Here is a 19,443-nt window from a genome sequence, read left to right as displayed (position 1 = left end):
AAACTGGGTAACAGTGGGGTTCATGGGTGACCTAACCCAAGAGTGCTCTCAGGACATGGTGGGGGTAGGCAGCATGGAATAGGATTTGGGAAATTCACATGTTTAAAAGTTCTGAGGGGAAACAAGTTTTCAAACATTAGGTAAAAATTAATAGTACTAGATCCTTTACAGTTATGAGAAGTATTAAACAGCAGGACCAGCTAGGCTGATAATTTATCCTGTGAGGTGAAGATGGGGTCTTATCTCTCAGTGCACCCCTCCTTACATGCTGCATATCCCCTAGAAAATCCAGTGTGCTGCCCAACAATGAAAAAGATGGGTCAAAAGGTAAGAGATGAACATTACCCTTCAAAAATGCCTACACTTGGGGCAACAAAACTTCGTGTTTCTGCAGAATCAGACTGTGCTGACTATCTCGCCTTTCCCACTTCAAGCCTCAAGAGTGTTTCAGCCAGAACTGGAGGTATTTGACATGTGTGCCAGAAGAGTTATGCTGTCCAACAGACATGTGGCTGATGGCACGTGGCACAGGTTACTGAGAGGACAGGAGGTATCGTTACCTTTTAAGCACTGAGGAAGTTTGGTCCAAAAGACAAGGAAGTGGATGGCAATGCTCCAGAATATAACAGTAGACAGGCTATGCGATGCCTCTGATGAGGATCTGGAGATACTGTGAGCAGAGCCTGAACGGGCACTATCAAAACCTGCTCTGCCTCTCCTCTACCTTCACCTTTTCAGCAGGCCTTCATCTCCTTGCTTCTGAACTCGGTGCTCTCCTCCATCCCAAACTTCATGTTTTTTAATCATGCAAGAAGTGAGAATATTATTTATTTTTTTGAAAAACACACTTATGCCCCTGGATAAGAGATGGTATCAGCCTAAAATACTGAACTAAACATTCACAGGATTACATCCCCAAAATCTAAGTGAAAGAACATACAGACTTTTCCTAAAATTGTTTTTTTCCTACCATGATTCTCTAGTTCTATGGGTTCTCCTGAAAAAAAATAACTTACAGATGGTACATATCTCTAATGTGCTCCTCTTCCCCAAAACAGTAAGCATCTGGCATGCCTACTGTTTAATTACACAACAGGCTCATGCAGGAGGAAACATTTTCAAGCCTGGAAGCTTATGCTCAAGCTCTGATTATATACCCAGTAGCACGAGCTGTTCACGGTCAAGAAAAAAAAGTTTTCAAACAGCAGGAAAAATACTATTAACACACAGCAAGCAGAGCTTCAGTAAGTGTTTATATGTGTGAAGACAATCACGTTACAATGTGAAGAGGCTGACAGGATGCAAATTTTACAAGAAACTGTATAGCAATTTCGCTAAATTGTTGACCACCACTGATCATAAACATGATGACTCAAGCCACAAAACAGCGCTAGTTCATTCTGGAGACCAATATAACCTGGCTGCATCTCTGGAATTTTAGGTGTATACAGCGTTAAAGTAGACCTCACCTATTATTCTACCCTACTATCTTCAGAAATACATATTAAAATAGTTAATCTGTAACTTCTCTATTCTAACAAAATGCTCCTAGGAAGACTGACACCCCAAATTCTTTAATCACTGAATAGTGCACTCCCTCTGCTGGCACAGCACAGATGTCACACCTTAGCAGAGGCATTCATCTGATTACACTAATCTCTAAGAGGTCTATGCATGACAACACTTCCTCAGATTTATACCTGGGGTAGCTCTATTAACGTTTTTAAAAGTCTGCTAAATTACTCCCTTAAGAGAAAACTTTCAAAGGTGCCTGTTAATAACTGACTTCTCTGATGAAATCTTGCAGGAGTGCAACAAGACACCACGGGCCACAATCCTCAGTCAACTCAAAATCTGTACTCATCAGGCTAGCAGTCATTTTCAAGGTGAAAGGCTTCTGAAGACTCACTGTTGTAGCAGTTCTAACTTTGCAACAAGTAGTTGTAAGATGCTGAATAAAACACACATGAAAGTGAGTTAGCAGCAGCATGCTGACACGAACAATCCCATTCAGTCATGCAAGGGTTGCATTTTCACTGCTTGCCTATGTTTTAATAAGGTGTTAAAATCTTACCGAAGCCTTGTTTTAAGAGGTCTTGTGCCTCCTCATATGGAAACAAAACACAGTTTAGATTCCCCAAGAGCACGGTACTAGATGAATTTAATACTTGACCTGATCAGAACAGCTGCAAGAAAGTCAAATCTTTTAAGCCAGCCTTGAAACATCTAGTGTTTTGGCTTTGAAGCAAAACGTTAACCTTCAGCTAATGGAGATGCAAGTTTTGTTATGCATAAGAAAAGAAAGTTAAGGTTTATCAGTGAATAATCATGAGGAGTTTCTTCAGCACTGGCTGGTAATACACTGACTCCCTATGTCATGTAAGCAGCTGCTATTCCCTCTGCCCCTTTGAAATACCGAGATGAAAATCTGATTTTTGAATGGGCCTCATGTTAATAAGCAAGGGAACAGTCACATGTTTTGGCCTGAAGTCAGGTTGATTTCTTCTCAATTAAAACTTCAGCTTAAATATCAAAAATTTTACTTCAAAAGCTAGTGTACACTTCTGTGAATTTGGTTTTCCTTCTTGCTCATAAATTTTGCATTAAATATTTAAGTGCCTTCTCACCACAGTGTACAAAAACCTTAGGTGTGCAGAGATAAGGGTTGCCCACCCCAAGAAACACAGATAGAGGGGGAGAAGAATAAACAATTTACAAGAAGAACTAGAACAACAAACACGAAGAAGCCTTAAGTGTTGTTTTGTATACATACCTTGCTCTTCCAAATAGCTAACAGGTATCTTTTCAACAAATTATATTTCACACAACAATCAGTACAGTCTCATACGACAATCGTAACCTGTGGGTTACTCTAAGATGAAAAATGAACCTGTGGTCCAACAGGTGAAAGTAACTGCCTCAGACAACTGAATTTTAACTGTTTACTGGTTTTGAATTAAGACATCAAGAACAAGTGCTGGTAACAGGGTACTTACCTTACAAACAGACATGATGTTAATGTTGACCATTTTGTCGATTGTCTGCAAGAAACAAAGTTTTTGGGTTTTTTTTCAGTTTTAAGTTATCTGATCAGTATTTACACACCCTCTGAGTTTAAGTGGCAGGATAAATGAAACCTTACATTTATACATTCACCTTTCCTCTTTGCCTTCCTGCTTAAGCATCAGGAACAACAGACTTTCAAAGCGAAGTTAGAGAATTGCTTTTGTTCAAGTTTTATCTCTGATTATGGACTCATACTAATAAAGAACAACACAGATTTATCATATTGACGGTGTACTTACTAGCATTATTTGCAATATTTATGAACTTTAATAAATTCTGATATTTTAGACATGTTCATAAACTAATGTCTATATTTTTCTCTTCATCATTTCGTAAGACTGTTTTAGTGACTTAAAGTTTATTCACCAGGTAAAACAAATGAGGTATTTTCACTAAATATTATGAACCTTATTTTAAGGTGAATCAAAACCCAGATACACTTACCAATCCTTAGGCAGAAAACAACAAAACCATAGTGAATACAGTGAGCTACAGTGGTTTTGGAAACAAAGTCATGCACCAGTGAAATTGTTCATAATCAGAGTTTTCAGTGTACCTAATGCAGCCAAGATTGTCCCTACATTACAAACTGTCTAAAGCAGTTAATATCTTAAAATCTAAAACTTAAAATCAAGCAGAACAACATTATGGAACATGCAGCTTCGAATCATGAAGTCTCTTGCTTCCCTTCCCTTCAGTCACTTAAGAAACAACCCTACAAGCTAAAGCAGCTCATGGACAGCAGCCAGATGAGACCACAGACAGGAGTGGAATTCAGGTATTGACCCCAGCACATCTGTCTGAAATAGAAATATAAAATGAAGAAGAAGGGAAGAGTATGTAAAAAAACACAACACAAAACCTAGAGACTCCCATCATCTGAGTTGTGCTGTGTTGCTTACGTGAATCTTTCAGCTTTTTAAACCCTTAATTCTAATCAGAAAACCTTGCTACATGGGTACCTTAACCAAACCAAAACATTTTTGCCATATCCATTGAGCATTTAGTGCTAACAATGAGAACACCACAAGGTACCACAAAAGCACTTACCTCATCCAGGTCTGGAATATCAAGAAAATATTCAGGATAAACATATGAAATTCCCACGTTGTTGACTGAAACAAAACCATGAAGTTTTAATTAGATTGCTTGGATGCCGTCTGATTTCTCAAGCTCCGGTTAATGACAGTTTTCAAGCAATACTCTTAAAATGTTGCATTTAAAATATTCTAACTCCTGCCGCCCAGATTCCTTAGCTGTAAATACACTTGTACACACACAGAAGCGGAATGTGAGGGTGGACACTCGGGCCATTTTAAATGTGCAAATGTTAATTCTCCCAGTTGTTCAAAAGCTGGCACGTTCAGCACGCCGTACCCACCTCCCAACGCCTGCTCCTCTCTCAGCGCGCACCCTGCAAGCGCACGGGCGGTATCGCTGCAACACGGAGCTTGGCAACGCGGCAGGGGTGGACTTTCAAGACAGAGAAAAGGTCTCATTGCCTGGTAGGATGTTAAATGGAATTGTTTAGCTTTTCTTTTTTTTTTTTTTTTGATTACTGAAGTCAGATATTTAAAAAAAAAAAAAAAACCAAAATCTGGCAAGTCACCCTAGTACTTCTCCAGCCAGTCACTCCGCTGGCTGCCCCGAGGGCTGCGGGTTGGTGACTGCTTTGGGACATGTACCAGCACCCTCTCAGCCCCGGACTGTCGCGGAGGAAAGCGACGGGCACACCGCTTGCTGAGGGGAGGGACCGGGCCGGGCCTGGGGGGTGCTGAGGGGGGAAGATGAGGGGATCGAGCGGGCCCGGCCCGGGGGAGCTGAGGGGATCGAGCGGGCCCGACCCGGCGGAGCTGAGGGGATCGAGCGGGCCCGGCCCGGGGGAGCAGAGGGGATCGAGCGGGCCCGACCCGGCGGAGCTGAGGGGATCGAGCGGGCCCGGCCCGGGGGAGCTGAGGGGATCGAGCGGGCCCGGCCCGGCGGAGCTGAGGGGATCGAGCGGGCCCGGCCCGGCGGAGCTGAGGGGATCGAGCGGGCCCGGCCCGGGGGAGCTGAGGGGATCGAGCGGGCCCGGCCCGGGGGAGCTGAGGGGATCGAGCGGGCCCGGCCCGGCGGAGCGGCGCGGCGGGCGGGCGGTAGGTGGCAGCAGGAGCCCGGGCGGCGGCCGCAGCGCTCGACCGGCCCGGGGCGGGAGGGCGGGAAGGAGAGAAGGAGGGAAGGAGGAAAGGAGAGCAGGAGGAAAGGACAAGAGGAGGAAAGGAGAGGAGGAGGAAGGAGAGAAGGAGGAAGGAGAGAGGAGAAGGAGGGAAGGAGGAGGAAAGGAGAGAAGGAGGGAAGGAGAGAAGGAGGGAAGGAGAGAAGGAGGGAAGGAGGGAAGAGGAGAGAAGGAGGAAAGGAGAGAAGGAGGAAAGGAGAGAAGGAGGAAAGGAGAGAAGGAGGAAAGGAGAGAAGGAGGAAAGGAGAGAATGAGGAAAGGAGGAAAGGAGAGAAGGAGGGAAGGAGAGAAGGAGGGAAGGAGAGAAGGAGGAAAGGAGAGAAGGAGGGAAGGAGAGAAGGAGGAAAGGAGAGAAGGAGGAAAGGAGAGAAGGAGGGGAAGGAGAGAAGGAGGAAAGGAGAGAAGGAGGGAAGGAGGAAAGGAGAGAAGGAGGAAAGGAGAGAAAGGAGGGAAGGAGGGAAAGAGGAAAGGAGAGAAGGAGGAAAGGGAGAGAAGGAGGGAAGGAGGAAAGGAGAGAAGGAGGGAAGGAGAGAAGGAGGGAAGGAGAGAAGGAGGGAAGGAGAGAAGGAGGGAAGGAGGGAAAGAGAAAGGAGAGAAGGAGGAAAGGAGAGAAGGAGGAAAGGAGAGAAGGAGGAAAGGAGAGAAGGAGGGAAGGAGGGAAGGAGGGAAGGCCGGAGGCGCCCCGCCGGCAGCCAGCGGCCTGCGGCTCCGGCGGAGCGGAGCTGCCCCGGGCAGGGGTCAGGGCGGCCTTCGCTGCGCTGGCAGGGACAGGGGGTTACAGGGAGCTTCTCCCCATCACCCCCACACCTGCAAAATCTCTCCCCGGTGGCAGCATTTAAAATTAACCCAGAGAGCATATTAACTACTTGAACCTGATATTTTGTTGCGTTTTGGTTTTTGTTGGTTTTGTTCGTTTTTTTTTTTTTTTTTTCCTTCCCCAACACGCAGACATGGAACCAATGTCCCTTCTCAGGTCCCCACACGAGTAGGGGAAACTTCTAATACAGTTAGAAAACTGTGTTGCTCTGCAGCCTTGGGTGCCTCAAACTTAATAAAGAATATTGAGATGGAGAGCCAAAAAAAAAAAAAAAAAAAAAAAAAGCAAGCAAAATGGGATCTCCGTTTTCTAAGTATCTGTTGTTCATCTTACGCAAGTGAATCGTGTGACATTTGGTTGCTGTGGCAACATTTTACATTTATATAGTGCCTCACACCCCAGAGAATCCCAGAGCGCTATGGATGCTCATCTGCACTGCACACCTCCAGGGCAGGTGTCTACACAGGGGTAAGAAACACTGTCAGAAGGTACTGATGTCTTTTTTTTTTTTTTTTTTCTTTTAATTAAAAAAAATTAGCTCCTACACCAGTGCGAAAAGCTATCATTTTAACATCCAACCTGAAAGATATTTAAATATCAATAGAGATGCAGGAAACATGCAGGAGAGATTCTGGCAAAGCACACAAACTTCATTCAGAGATTCCCTCGAATAACAGCTCTTTTAGTCCAGATATTAGTGTATTTATGGAAACTCTTAGTTCATTAGTCATGTTGTATGTTTCAAGATTTTAACTTTTAGATAACCTTTAAAAAAAATACAGGAATTGAGGGGAACACGGAGAGGGCACATTCACAGCAGACATTTGCTATATTTAGGAGAGAAAAGTTTTAGAAAAGAAAAGGTCCAATCTTGCTATCGCCAGAGTGAGCCAGGTTTTTTCCTTCATCCTAAAATAAACCATTTTTCAGTTCATCTCTCTGGAAAGGATTTTGGCTACGAACTGTGTCAGGGTTTTGGGACTAACCTTGGTTATTCTCTCCCAATTTAGAATATTTATATGATTCATGCTACAGAGATAGTCACACAAAATTCACACCCCTTACTGTAGACTGGGTCCCAGATATGTACCCTTCCACTTTCAGCAATCATTTTCTATCAGATCACACTTTGCTGCCATTTGGAACAGAACATTAAAAAAATTAGTCTTTAGTATGTACAGGCATATTTTACCTAGAGAAATCTGGATAACAACAGGGTAAGACAGTGTCCAGCTCAAACTCCTTTTGAGAATCACAGGGATTTAAGAACAGCAAAAGGAAGATTTCCCACCTCTGCTTGTTTAACATATTGCTGTAGCTAGCACATGTTCGAAGTCACTGACAGACGCTGTTTTGAACACACAGCAAAACATTATGCAAACTCTTTTAGCCTTCGTACGTGGGTGAGAAGCAGCTTCCAAATAAGAAGTTTACAAGGATTTCAATCTGTAAGTACTTTAGTTAGACTCTGTGCAACTACATAATCAGAAGCTCGATCTTGAGCAGTATACATGGAGACTCCCGTGTCTCTAAGTAGAAGGTTAAAAAAAAAAATCAGCATCGATCACTGGCAACTATGCTGTGCTACCAACGCTTCTCATACCTACTGCTCCAGATGAGACCTGAGAGAAGAAAATATTCTAGAACCTGAGAACTCACCCCTTGTGGCTGTTCTCATTTAAACCCACGTTTCCCCTCACAGAGACATGAAAGATGCAGCTCAGCAAAAGCTGTATTCTGGATTACGACAAATGCTACAGATTTTTAAATATAAGGCACTACAGCATGAAATTAATTGCCATTAAAGAAAATAAGATACAGCCTTTCTGGAGTAGCCATCATCTGTGTTGAAAAATTACATTGGCAAGTAGTTTCTATTAATACAGCTATATCTGGGGAAAAGAAAAAACCTACGTATCATGTAATCTGATGATCTCAAGCATGAGATCTACTAAAACTGCTAGTGATTAGTTAGAAGAGACATTTCTATAAACCTGCATTGGCAATGGCTGGAAGAAAAAAAGCGGAGGAACTCAGCTAGAGAATATACAACTCTAGAGCATTTAGTTGCTATTTTTACCATGTTTTAGTCAAGGTGCTCACGCAAATAAAAGCAAGAACCAGGCTCTGTCTGAGGAACGTGCTTGTTTTCCTGTAATAAGCTTACACAAAATTTGAGACACATTCACTGCTTTAGTACCCGCTTTGAGCAAGACTAAAGAGTCAGATTTTCATGATTTTGTGCATCACCATAAGCTTATCACAGCCCAAGAAATAATAAAAACCCTTCCAGTGTGGATACGTACCTCACAGATTAAAAGGTTTGCTGGTGTTTTGAGACATTTAAGCAATACACTGTTCCACAGCAATTGCTACGTGACAGGCAGCTCGCAAGCCTTACATTCCCTGAGTTGATTTTGACAGGACAGATGAGAAGAGATGTTAATTTTAATCTTCAAAGTTTCTTTGGAACTTACTTCCTTCACAAACAAGAAACAGGGCATCCACAGCTTTGTCACATCTACTCTTTACGGAAAACAAATTATTGGCAGTTGCAGTTACTCCAGTGGATTTGAATTTTTATAGCAATTAAATACTGGATATCATGAGTTGTATGTACTCAAATCTGTCAGTATTAGGGAACATTCTGGACTTTATCCTTTAATGTTATTTTTTAATTGAGTTTGTCTATACACTATTTTCTTGGGCATTATTTGCAGACATCGCACAACAAGACAGCTATCAGCAACAAAGTTCATACACCATATCATCATGTGTAGAACGAATTTATTTTGAAGTGTGTTTTTTTAAAAACTGTTCCTAGTTCAAATTACTGCACTTCAGGTTAGTAAAATGAGTTCTGTAGCGAGAAGTACTTTATCAGATGACATATAGCAGTAGATGCCTAAGCCATGGGACTATATCAAATTTCCTGCCTCACGTTTAACTGCCTCAGGTTCTCATCCCCATACTGAGTAACCGTGGAAATACAGGATGTGCACGGGAATATGCACTTCTAAGGGAAGAACCAGAAAACTGGTAAGCCACTGCCTTTACCCCACTGTTCAGAGAAGATTCAGGTAAACTGCTATTATGTTTAAACCCTTCTTAGCTTGTGATACACCTTGAAATCACCTCAGTTCTACACCCGACAAAGTAACTGGATGGATCGCCTCGTCTTGTCAGGGACTGCTGCGCCACCTACGCTCCTGCCACACCACAAACCAGACTCAGGCGCGTTGCTGCTGGCTGAAGAACCGCAGCTGACCAACACGGCCAGAACACATGCACAGCTTCTGCAGTGGGAGACAGTTGCTTGATGCTATATTGTAATGATTACATTTCGACAGCTCTGTAACTAAAAGTTAATGGTTCTCCCGCGGGGCTCTACTGCTAAACTGAGTCTAAGTATCTGGAGCTTGCTTAGGTTCTAAGATGGCATTAGGTCAAGTCACTGTGCACGCAGTCACACCCTCTACAGCCTGTAACAATCACAGAATAACACATCGAGAACATTTAATAAGCATCACAGTTCCTACAGCGTAGGCACACATGTGAGCACCATCTTGTGTAATGTATCAACAGGAAGCTAAAAAACCATCTCGAGCATGCAGCAACATAGTTTTAGCCAGGCGAATATTAGGTTTTGTGAATTGGTTTCAATAAACTTCAATATGGGAAAAAGTCAGTAGGCATGTCAGGACGAAACACCACTGTGACAGATTTGGAAAGTTCGAATACAAACCTAGAACACCAATCTCAAGGCCTTCCAATCCCGCTTCGATTCTGCTGTAAATATCTTCTCTCTCTCCAAAGTCTGCCACAATGACTTTTGTTTCCACGTTGTACTTCTCCTCTAGAAGAAAAAAAACAAAAACAAAAACAAAACCAACATTCAGATATTAAGAATATATCAGTTATTATGGTTTCACAAAACATTATTTTAGGTAGCTAATATTACACATCAGCATTTTTACTTCTGCAATAGAAAGACTTGAATTTTCACATAACCTGCACAAGAAGTTTGTGACATCACACTACTACTGGTGAGAACATAAATTCTCAGGTGATTCAGCACATTTTATTTGTAAGGGACAACAAAGATGGCAAGGAAACAAATTATACAGGTTTGCACAGAATCAAAAAAAAAAAATGCAGAAATTGGAAAAGCACGTACACAGGAGTGTTCAAGCACAACTTGACTAAAGCACTTTTTTCCAACTTAAGCCAAATGGTAAACGATGTGTTTAAGACCAAGGAAAACAACGGTTTATTGCCCTCCACTTCCATTCTTACTTCTGAGGCCATAAAACTTTTTGAATATTTAGTATTTTGAACATAAATCAAAAAGGGAATATGTGGGTGAACAAGAAGAGCAGAACTTCAAGTTTAATCATTCCAAAACTGTTTTGATATGTTGTCATCTCCATCCTTAACAGAACGGGGAAAATGCACGTAACCAACTACATTGGAAATAGGAGAAAGCCAGTATTAAAAATACTTCATATAAAAAGCAATTCTGCTTCCATCAAGCTAAATTAATTACACTGAATTAAAACGAGCACAATGTCCTCAGACTTCAAGAGAGCAGAAGAGCAGCTTAACATCGCAGCATCTCCGTGTTTTGCTGCACCTGGCTCCCGCCCTCGCGTTCCTTAAGGCACCTGCGTACAGCTCGAGAGGGATTTTGCAGCACTTTGCCCCCAGAGCCATTCATAAAAGCAGTGCCATGTTAAAGGAAAAGAATCATTCACAAAAAAGATTAGAAGCAGCCAGATTCCCATGATGCTCCTTCCCATTCAAGGGAAAGCCGCGACTCCCATCATCCTGCCGTCCATTCATGCAGAATCATGAATCTACTGAACTCGCTGCTTTGCTGGCTGCCTCCCCTCCCCCCCACAACAGCCCTAATGGCAGATGAAATTATTTCCCCTCCTTTTCCCTCTCCCCCACCCTCAACCTCTTCATCTCTCCTGAACAGCTGCATTGTTTAAAAATCCCCTGAGAGATGTTGCTATGTCAAATGACGACGTAAATAGCATTAAGCCCCTACTGCAGCAGCAGCCTTGTGATCGCATCAGAAGAAAATCAAGTTCAACACCGGGGGGGGGGGGGCTAGAAACGGTCTATTTTTGAACATAGCTCTTCTAATATTTAGCATACACATTTGAGTTCTTACAGGACACTGAATTAAAGGCAGTACCAGAAGCGCATCTAATATGTGCAAGCGGTCTGGGTGAGCAAAGCCCATACTGCACACTTTACACAAATGCCATTTTTTAACTGTTTTCTAGTATCTGCAGGTGTCTTCGTTGCCACTCAGATGCCTCACAAAATGCGAATTGTTTAAAAGACCCAAACACCATCCTCACAAATCTGTTCAGTTGGTATTGGCCCTTTTATACTAAATACCCTTCATTAGGATTGTTACTGACCTAGTATTAGGACTTACTGATCTATCTTTGAAGCCTGTTGAAATCACTACAGGGACACTGAAAGGACAAAGTAGGGGAAAGACTTAATACTATAAACAGCTTCCTATTGCTATAGCTAAACAGCCATAACAGCTATAAATTCCACCTAGCACATTCTAATCAAACCTGTTGTTATCTCGAACCCTTCCCGCCCCACAACGGGTGCCAAAAAGGGCTGTCGGGGGGTTAACCCCGGGAGGCAGCCAAGATTGCTCACTCCCCCCTGGCGGGATGGGGCAGAGAATGGGAAAAGTGAGAAAATTCCTGGGTTGAGATACAGACAGTTTAAGAGGTAAAGCATATGCCGCACACACAAGCAGAGCAAACCAAGGGATTCATTCCCCCCTTCCCACGGGCAGGCGGGGGCTCAGCCACCCCCAGCCCAGCCGGGCTCCATCCCGCCTAACAGTGGCTTGGGCAGACAAACGCCGTCACCCCCAGCGTCCCCCCCTCCCTCCTTCCTCCCCCAGCTCTCTGTGCTGAGCAGGACACCCTACGGTCTGGGATGTCCCTGGGTCAGCTGGGGTCACTGTCCCGGCTGTGCCCCCCCAGCCACTCGCTGGTGGGGTGGGGTGAGGGGCAGAACAGGCCTTGGCTCTGGGTGAGCGCTGCTCAGCAGGAACGAAAACACCAGCGTTCCGGGTATCCTGTAACTCCTGCGTACCCCCGTCCTCTGTCCCAGAACCTGCGATAGGTGGGATGTTCCACTACATCAGATAAAAGACCAGTAGATAGACCCGATAAAATGGTTCCATGTCAAATGATGATGCAAATAGCATTAAGTCACTTCGTAAGCTCGTCCTAGTAGTCAGACCACAAGGTGAAGAAGAGAACAGATGTGCTCTGCTCTGTATGAACAACAGAAAAGGGAATTTCTTTGATCTTAAGGATTAAGACGTTCCCAAACAGATGGGCTAGAGGAGAGAGTAGTGCACATCCTTGTTTTATCTGCCAAAAAGCCTCCAAGACGTAGTGTAAGAGAGAAAGAAGCAAGCAGGCTACGTCCTAATCCAGAACATCTAGCAGTGACTGGGCTCTTGCTGTCCAAGAAAAGAAAACCTGAAACTCCTTAACAGAGCGTTGAGCTCGAAGACCATGAGGTATGTGGAAGCTACATGGAGTGAAAGAAGGGTATCGAGCCAGTATTTGCAAGTCAGCAGCTAGAGGATCTGAAAGAGCTGGTATTATCTGCCAGCATGTCCTGCATTCCTGATGATGTACTGAAAAGTGGATCTGATGTTTCGTCTTTGGAACTGGTACTTCAAATGCTTCTTAGTGGGGAGACTGGATATTACACCACCGCGTTATCAACAGTTGTGGGGACCGAGTATCACAGCACCGCATTATCAGTAGCTGTGCAGCAGTCAGTCATCACCTACACATCTGGTCTTAAAGATGGGAAAGGAAGTTCAGCAGACCCTCTTCACGCTTCTCAACTCTGACACACTCATGTTTTAATCATCTCATTTACTAAAAATCTCAGGTGAGATCAGTATTGACCCTACAAGTAAGTTTTTAACCTAAACTTGCACATGTCCAGTTAATATACAGGGCCTGTTATGTCTTTACTCAAGACTTCTGGTAACTTAACAAGAGACCAACTATGCACAACAGTATCCTGGTAATCTAATAAAAGCAGATGTGATCTCCTGCAGCCACACCATCATTTGAAAAATAAGTTGTTGACCACAAACAAAGCCTCGACAAAACGTCTTCACAGCTGTGGGAAGGCTGAACAAACCAACAGCCTTAATGGTGATAGAGCAGGATGGTACAAATGTTGTACAAGACAAAAAAGGCAAAGTGAACTTTTGTAGAAGATACTGGGACAGGCTCTTTCGAAGATTCAGATAGCAACCCAAGGACACAATTAGGCTGCAGAGGCATAGGCATGTCCCAAATCAATACCTGTAGAAAAAACAGTTGTCATACAAAGGCAGTATTAAAAAACCGACACATTAGCAGGAGAACATAATATAACTAAAAGAAATGCCACTTTTTGCACAGGTGGTAAAGAACTGACCACCTGAGGCATGTTCCCATTCTCCAGGTCCCTGCACAATACGGGATGAGATGGGTCTAGAAACAAATAGGCTATTTAACCATGTTCTTCACATACACACCCTCAGAAATACAAACACTTTTATGGATAATCCCATGAAGAAAACACTGCCTTTGGTATCCTCAGAAGAGGACTCCAAATAGCGTCTCAAATTCGGTTAAGGTGACGCTATTCAGAATAAGCATAAAGACATTTAAGCAGTCATTCCAAGTCTGTCCAGAGATCCATCTATACAAGTATTTGGTATTCTGCAGCAGATAAAGAGGAAAATGGTAAAAAGAATATGGAAAGTACATAGTGGTGTTTCCTCAATTTATTATCCCTAGCTGTAACAGGTTATTGCTCACAAACTTCCTGAGCTGGATACACCCACCCTAACGGCCTTCAGTCAATTCTTCCTACAGCTCTTTGTCCAATCACTACAAATCCTTACATGTTTTCAGCACCCACACCACCTCACCGCTGCCACAGATTTTGCTTTTAGCCTGCCAAGAGCAGAACTGTCCAAATTTCAAACTGGTGGTCCTGGATCCATTCTGATTGCTCCAACTGATATTAGGCTTTTGAAATGCCGCCTTCTCTTCCTCAGTCATACCTCAATGTTGTTTTCTTTCCCATTCCTGTCACTGTGCAATGGTTGATACTGCACTGACATTTAGTTGCTAATATCGAAGAGGTAACTTACTTTCACTACTTCTCAATTTTGAGCCGGAGGTCATTAAGATGTTAACATTTACTTGTGGGAATACAACAGAAGATTGGCAAGGAGGACTGTAAACACGCTCAAGTGACATGCAGCTGGGGTGTCAAAAAAAACATGTATATCATACTAATTGTTGTTTAGCTTTGTGTGCTTGATGGGTAGAACGTCTGTGTTTAGGTAACATAGGCCTGTGATAGACTCAGAGGCACCTTATTGAACAGCCTTGAGATTCCTGCCCTGTTGGGGGAAAGATCAAAGCACAGTGAAAAAATAAACCTGCAAAAAACCCTAATATATCCAGGCAAAAGCAGCAGGTTCGAAACCTTTTCTTTCTTCTTCTCTTTCTGGCTAGCAAGGATTGAGCCTCGTGGTGCCTGCATCCCCTCTTGCGTGCCTCTGCCTGGGTGCTGCTGCAGAGATCCCCCAGGTCAGGAGATAACAAGAATAAATTTACTCTTTAAATTTACTCTTTCTACTTTATCCATGGTTTTGTGGTTGTTCCTGCGTCCTGCTTGTGTCAGCTCACACATTTGTTTTCATGTCCATCTTTTCAGTTTCCTATGAACATCAGACTTCTCCTAGGAATCTTCTGGATTTTTCAGAATTTGAACCTGCCCCTTTCAGCTTTTACAAGTCTTACCTTATTGAATTTCACAAGCAGAAGGATAGACAGAGCAAAACCAAAAGCCACATCTACCCTATGCCTTCCTTCTAAGGGATCTCCATTACGATCAACTTTTAAATACACTCACACTTTGAAAAGAAATGATGCATGGTATTATACAGGGGCCTACAGGAAGGATGGAGAGGGACTCTGGCGGGGGTGTAGGGATAAGGCAAGGGGTGACGGTTTTAAACTTGTCGTGGTTTAGGCCTGGTCGGCAGCCAACCACAATGCAGCAGCTCTCTCTCCCTTCCCCTCCGGCAATGAGAAGGGACAGAGAGCCAGGCTTGGGGTTCAAGATAGGACTGGGATGGGGGAAAATCCCCCTTTTATGATCACGAGCAAAAGTCAGACTCGTTAGGGGAAGAAAAAAAGGAACATACATTTATTACAGACACTAACAACACATAACAGAGTAAGACAGTGAGAAGCATTGTCACATCTTGAGAACACCTTCCCCTCACCCCTCCCTTCTTTCCAGGCTCAGCTCTGCTAGGGGAGTGTCCGAAACTTGTTCCTCCTGCTCCATCGTGGTCCCCCTCTCACAGGAGACAGTCCTCCACAAACTTTCTCTGACATGAATTCCACAGGCCGCAGCGTTCCCCACACTGCTCCGTCATGGGTCACCAACTTCCTCTGACTGGATTCCCTCCCACGGCTGCAGCCCTTCCCGAGCTGCTCCGGCGTGGGACTCCCCCGCATGCTGCAATCCTCCCAGCTCTGAATTACAGCAGCGGGGCTGCCTTTTCCCACGAGACCCCGGCCTTCTTCGGGCACAGAACCTTGATCAGCTGAGCAGGAGCCACAGGCCATAAATCAATTTCTGCTCCACCACAGATCTCCATGGGTGGCGGGGGGGGGGGGGGCGCCCTGCCGTCTCCCCACAGGATACAGGGGGGTCTCTGTTCCTGCACACCTCCCCCCTCCTTTCTTCCTCCGTTCCTCCACTGACCTTGGTGTTCACGCAGCTGCAGCAACTCCTCCTCACCAGTCCCACTGCCTGTCACCACGTCCCTTCTTAAATACGTTATCGCAGAGGCGCAGCCGATTGGCTCAATTTCCCAAACAGAAGTGGAGCTGACGTGGAGCTGGGGGAGCTTCGAGAAGCTTCTCACAGGGGGCTGCCCCGATAGCCCCCTCCCCTGCCACCAAAAAACTCCACCACTCACTCAACCCAGGACAAAACTGAACAAGGGTAGATTCAGACTAGATCTAATGCAGAAATTGTTCCCTGTGGGGGGGGGTGAGGCTCTGGCCCAGGGTGCCCAGAGCAGCTGTGGGTGCCCCCTCCCTGGGAGGGTTCAAGGCCAGGTTGGACGGGGCTGGGAGAACCCTGGGCTGGGGGAAGGGGGCCCTGCCCGGGTCAGAGGAGTGAGAATGGTTGGGCTTTAAGGTCCTGTCCAACCCAAACCACTCTATTATTCTGTATGTCCAGATCTCAATAGTCTTCCTAAACTCTAGACAATGTCTGTATAAAAATTACAAACCTATGTTCATGTAAGTTCTTGCAAACAAATTTTATTAGAAACTCAGTTTGACATTTTAAAAATCAGAAATCAGGATGTTTATTAAAAGGATAAATAATGTATGAATACACAAGTCATCAATAGTTCACAGAGAAATAATATCTACTCTTATACAGCTGTGACATCAGTGTTTACTTACAGATGCAAGAATGAAAGCTGCTGAAGAGTAGATTAAGCCCAAGAGGCCCAGAGGAGACCCCCAATTCTACCTTAGGATGAAATAGTACCTTCAGATGCCAAATGAAGTTAGATTGTAGCCAGTAAGATCGTAAATGAAAGATGCTGCAGCACTGGAGGGTGGAAAGGAGTAATAATACTCAAGGAAGACAGACTGGTGGGGCTGGCAGCCGTGCACTTCGGCAAGCAGGCACAACTGAGGCTGCAGAGAACTGAAGACAAAGGCAGAGGAAGGACAACTCAGTGGTAGAAAGCATACCAGCACTGGCCTGAGCAGCAGCTGAGAAGACACAACACTCACCTTATTTCTCATCTATAAGATGGTTAGTTATAACCTCAGGAGGCGAAGCAAAAGCTTAACTTGCTCCAAAGGCCAGAGATGTGTGACTTGGGAAACATAACCAGCGTCTTGCTACGCAAGGAAAACACTCATCTAAAAGATCAGGCAAGCTAGGACACACTTTTGCTCCTGAAAGGATTCATGTGCAAAATAGCACTGCATTACCTAGAACAGCAAAAAAAAGGATGATACTGGAATTGGAAAAAAAAAAAAAAAAAAAGGAGGGTGGGGTGTGAGGCCAGGTGTTAGAAACTGCAGTGAGCTACATCCTAAATAAAGACTGAAAGAACTGGAAAGCGGCTAGGAGGTAAGTATCATCAAATGTTCTTTTGGAAGCTTGCAAATAATTCAAAGCAGCAGTCCCCCCAAACTGAAATCTTGGCTGACAGGCTGAGAAAGTGATAAGGAAGTGAAATTTTCAGACACAGATAAACTGGGCTTGAAAGAAGGTTCCCCAGAGGAGTAACCTTGTGTACTCTGATGCGAAGAAAGCAAACAGACAGTAGCCTGGTGGTCAGGAGAAGCAGACCAGTTTACCTGACAGAAGCAGTGTCAGTGTTCAAGGGGTCTGTGGCACAAAGTCTTGCTGAGGAACAGGGGAAGTAGAAGATCACGACCTCTAATAAAATAACATTAATACTTGCACCACCTGTTTCAAAACAGTCAGCTACAGCAGCTTGAATTTGCACGGAATATGTCGAAACAAATCCAGTCAACTTTGCAAAAGAGAGCTTCAGGATAGGAGGCTCACATCACAAACAGGTACTGGGAACGGTTACTTCAAGCTCAGGGAAAGTACATTAAAAACATCTTGCTTCAACTGAAGCATCTCACGACTTTACATTCAAAGCCTCATATAAATATTGCCATCTCAGTGATGTGGTATAAGGCAACTGCTTGCAAAACCATGAAAGAAGTCTCACTTGCTCTTCAGCTTCAGGATGGCCAGAGATGCAAGCGAAAAGGTAGAAAAATAGTTCTCCATTCTTCATCATACAGGAGGGGGAAATTTTTTTTTAAGTAAGGAGATTCAACTACATCCACAAATAAAGATGTCATCTTTCCCGTATCACTGCAGCAGCAAAACTCACCCTAATCTGGTACTCAGCCTCCAAAAAGTAAGTTTATAACCTTTCAGTACAGGGTAAGAAGCTGAACGATGAAAGCAAAACATGAAAACCTCCTGCTTTTTAGTACCGTATCTATGCAGGGCAGAAATGAAGGATTTAAGACTTTTTTTTTTTTTTTTTTTTTTAGACATTTAAGAGCGGCTGCAGATAGTTCTACAAGTCTTTCAGTCTCTGTAAGGGAGAACGATCCCTTTGGGGAAGAATATATCCAATTTGGGACTTTCAGAATTCACAGAAGTAGCACACTGAGCGACATGTATGGGTAGAATCTGTTTAGCAGAAAGACCAGTAACTTTCAGACTGGTGATAGATTGTTATTACACACTGGTATTATTCACCATACAGAAGCATGTTAAAATCAGACGGGTATACAATGGACTAGCTTATTCTGATCATTTTGTAGAGACATAAAGAATGCAAGGAATGAACTTTGCCTTTCAGCAGAACAGAAACCAGCTGTTAATTACAGTTCTAAGTTACTCAGTGAAGTCCAAGACAGAGAAAGACATGTTGGATGAGATACAAACATCATCCTATCAGTCACAGTGAAATACAGAATTACCAGAGAAGCATATGGATACTTGTGAGCAAAAAGAGCAGAAACCCTGGAGAACCTGCAATATTCTGCAGGAGTCCGATCCCAGTAGCACAGGTAACAGATGGAGAAAAGCCAACCTAGAGCAAAACCTCTGGACTCTTTTGCCACATGCATTTTATTTGTGTTTCAACTACCAAGGCCACAGACAAACTGAGTACCTAGCAGACCAGCCGTTCTGGAGGGACGAGAGCTCCCACTATGTGCAGCTGCATCAGTCCTTGTCCCAAACGACAGATCACGCTTCTCGTTTCTGCGAGAGAGGAGACAGGAGAGAGCAGGGCCTGGAGAGCAGCACGGAGGATGAGGAGGGTTAGGGCTGCCCCTCATCCAGAGGGATGCTGAGCAGCACAGGCCCCCTCCTGGGAACACGAGCGCTCAGAGACGCAGCAACAGATACAGTAGGGTTTTTATTACAATATGTAAGTTACAGATTTTTCTCTCAAACTCTGAGGAAGAGTACTGGTAATCTAAGGAATAACAAAAGTTGACGCTGTAGCTAAAAAGAAAGCTCTGTTTGCACCCAGTCTGCAGAAGAAGTCTCCAGGTAGCAATGTTATCCTGTAGCAGTTTCTGTATAGCATAGTAAGATGCCTGACTACAATTTAACAGAACTTGCTATGTTTCAACAGATTTTTAAAAAGCACATGTGTATGCTTTTAAAGCACTAATGA

At 43.9% G+C, this 19,443-nt stretch overlaps 1 protein-coding gene across 1 annotated transcript in view; it reads right to left on the bottom strand.

The window, feature by feature from the left end:
* HSD17B12 (hydroxysteroid 17-beta dehydrogenase 12) overlaps positions 1–19,443 on the bottom strand; it is a 95,157-nt gene that overhangs the window by 29,269 nt on the left and 46,445 nt on the right. Inside the window, 3 exon segments of the mRNA XM_042790983.1 lie at positions 2,997–3,041; positions 4,117–4,181; positions 9,844–9,954. Coding sequence (XP_042646917.1) covers positions 2,997–3,041; positions 4,117–4,181; positions 9,844–9,954 — 221 coding nt within the window.

The sequence above is a fragment of the Tyto alba genome, unplaced genomic scaffold, assembly GCF_018691265.1.
Source record: "Tyto alba isolate M040663 unplaced genomic scaffold, T.alba_DEE_v4.0 Super-Scaffold_18, whole genome shotgun sequence".
NCBI lineage: Eukaryota > Metazoa > Chordata > Aves > Strigiformes > Tytonidae > Tyto > Tyto alba.
Note: the sequence above shows the minus strand (reverse complement) of the source record. Positions and strands in the feature narration are given on the sequence as shown.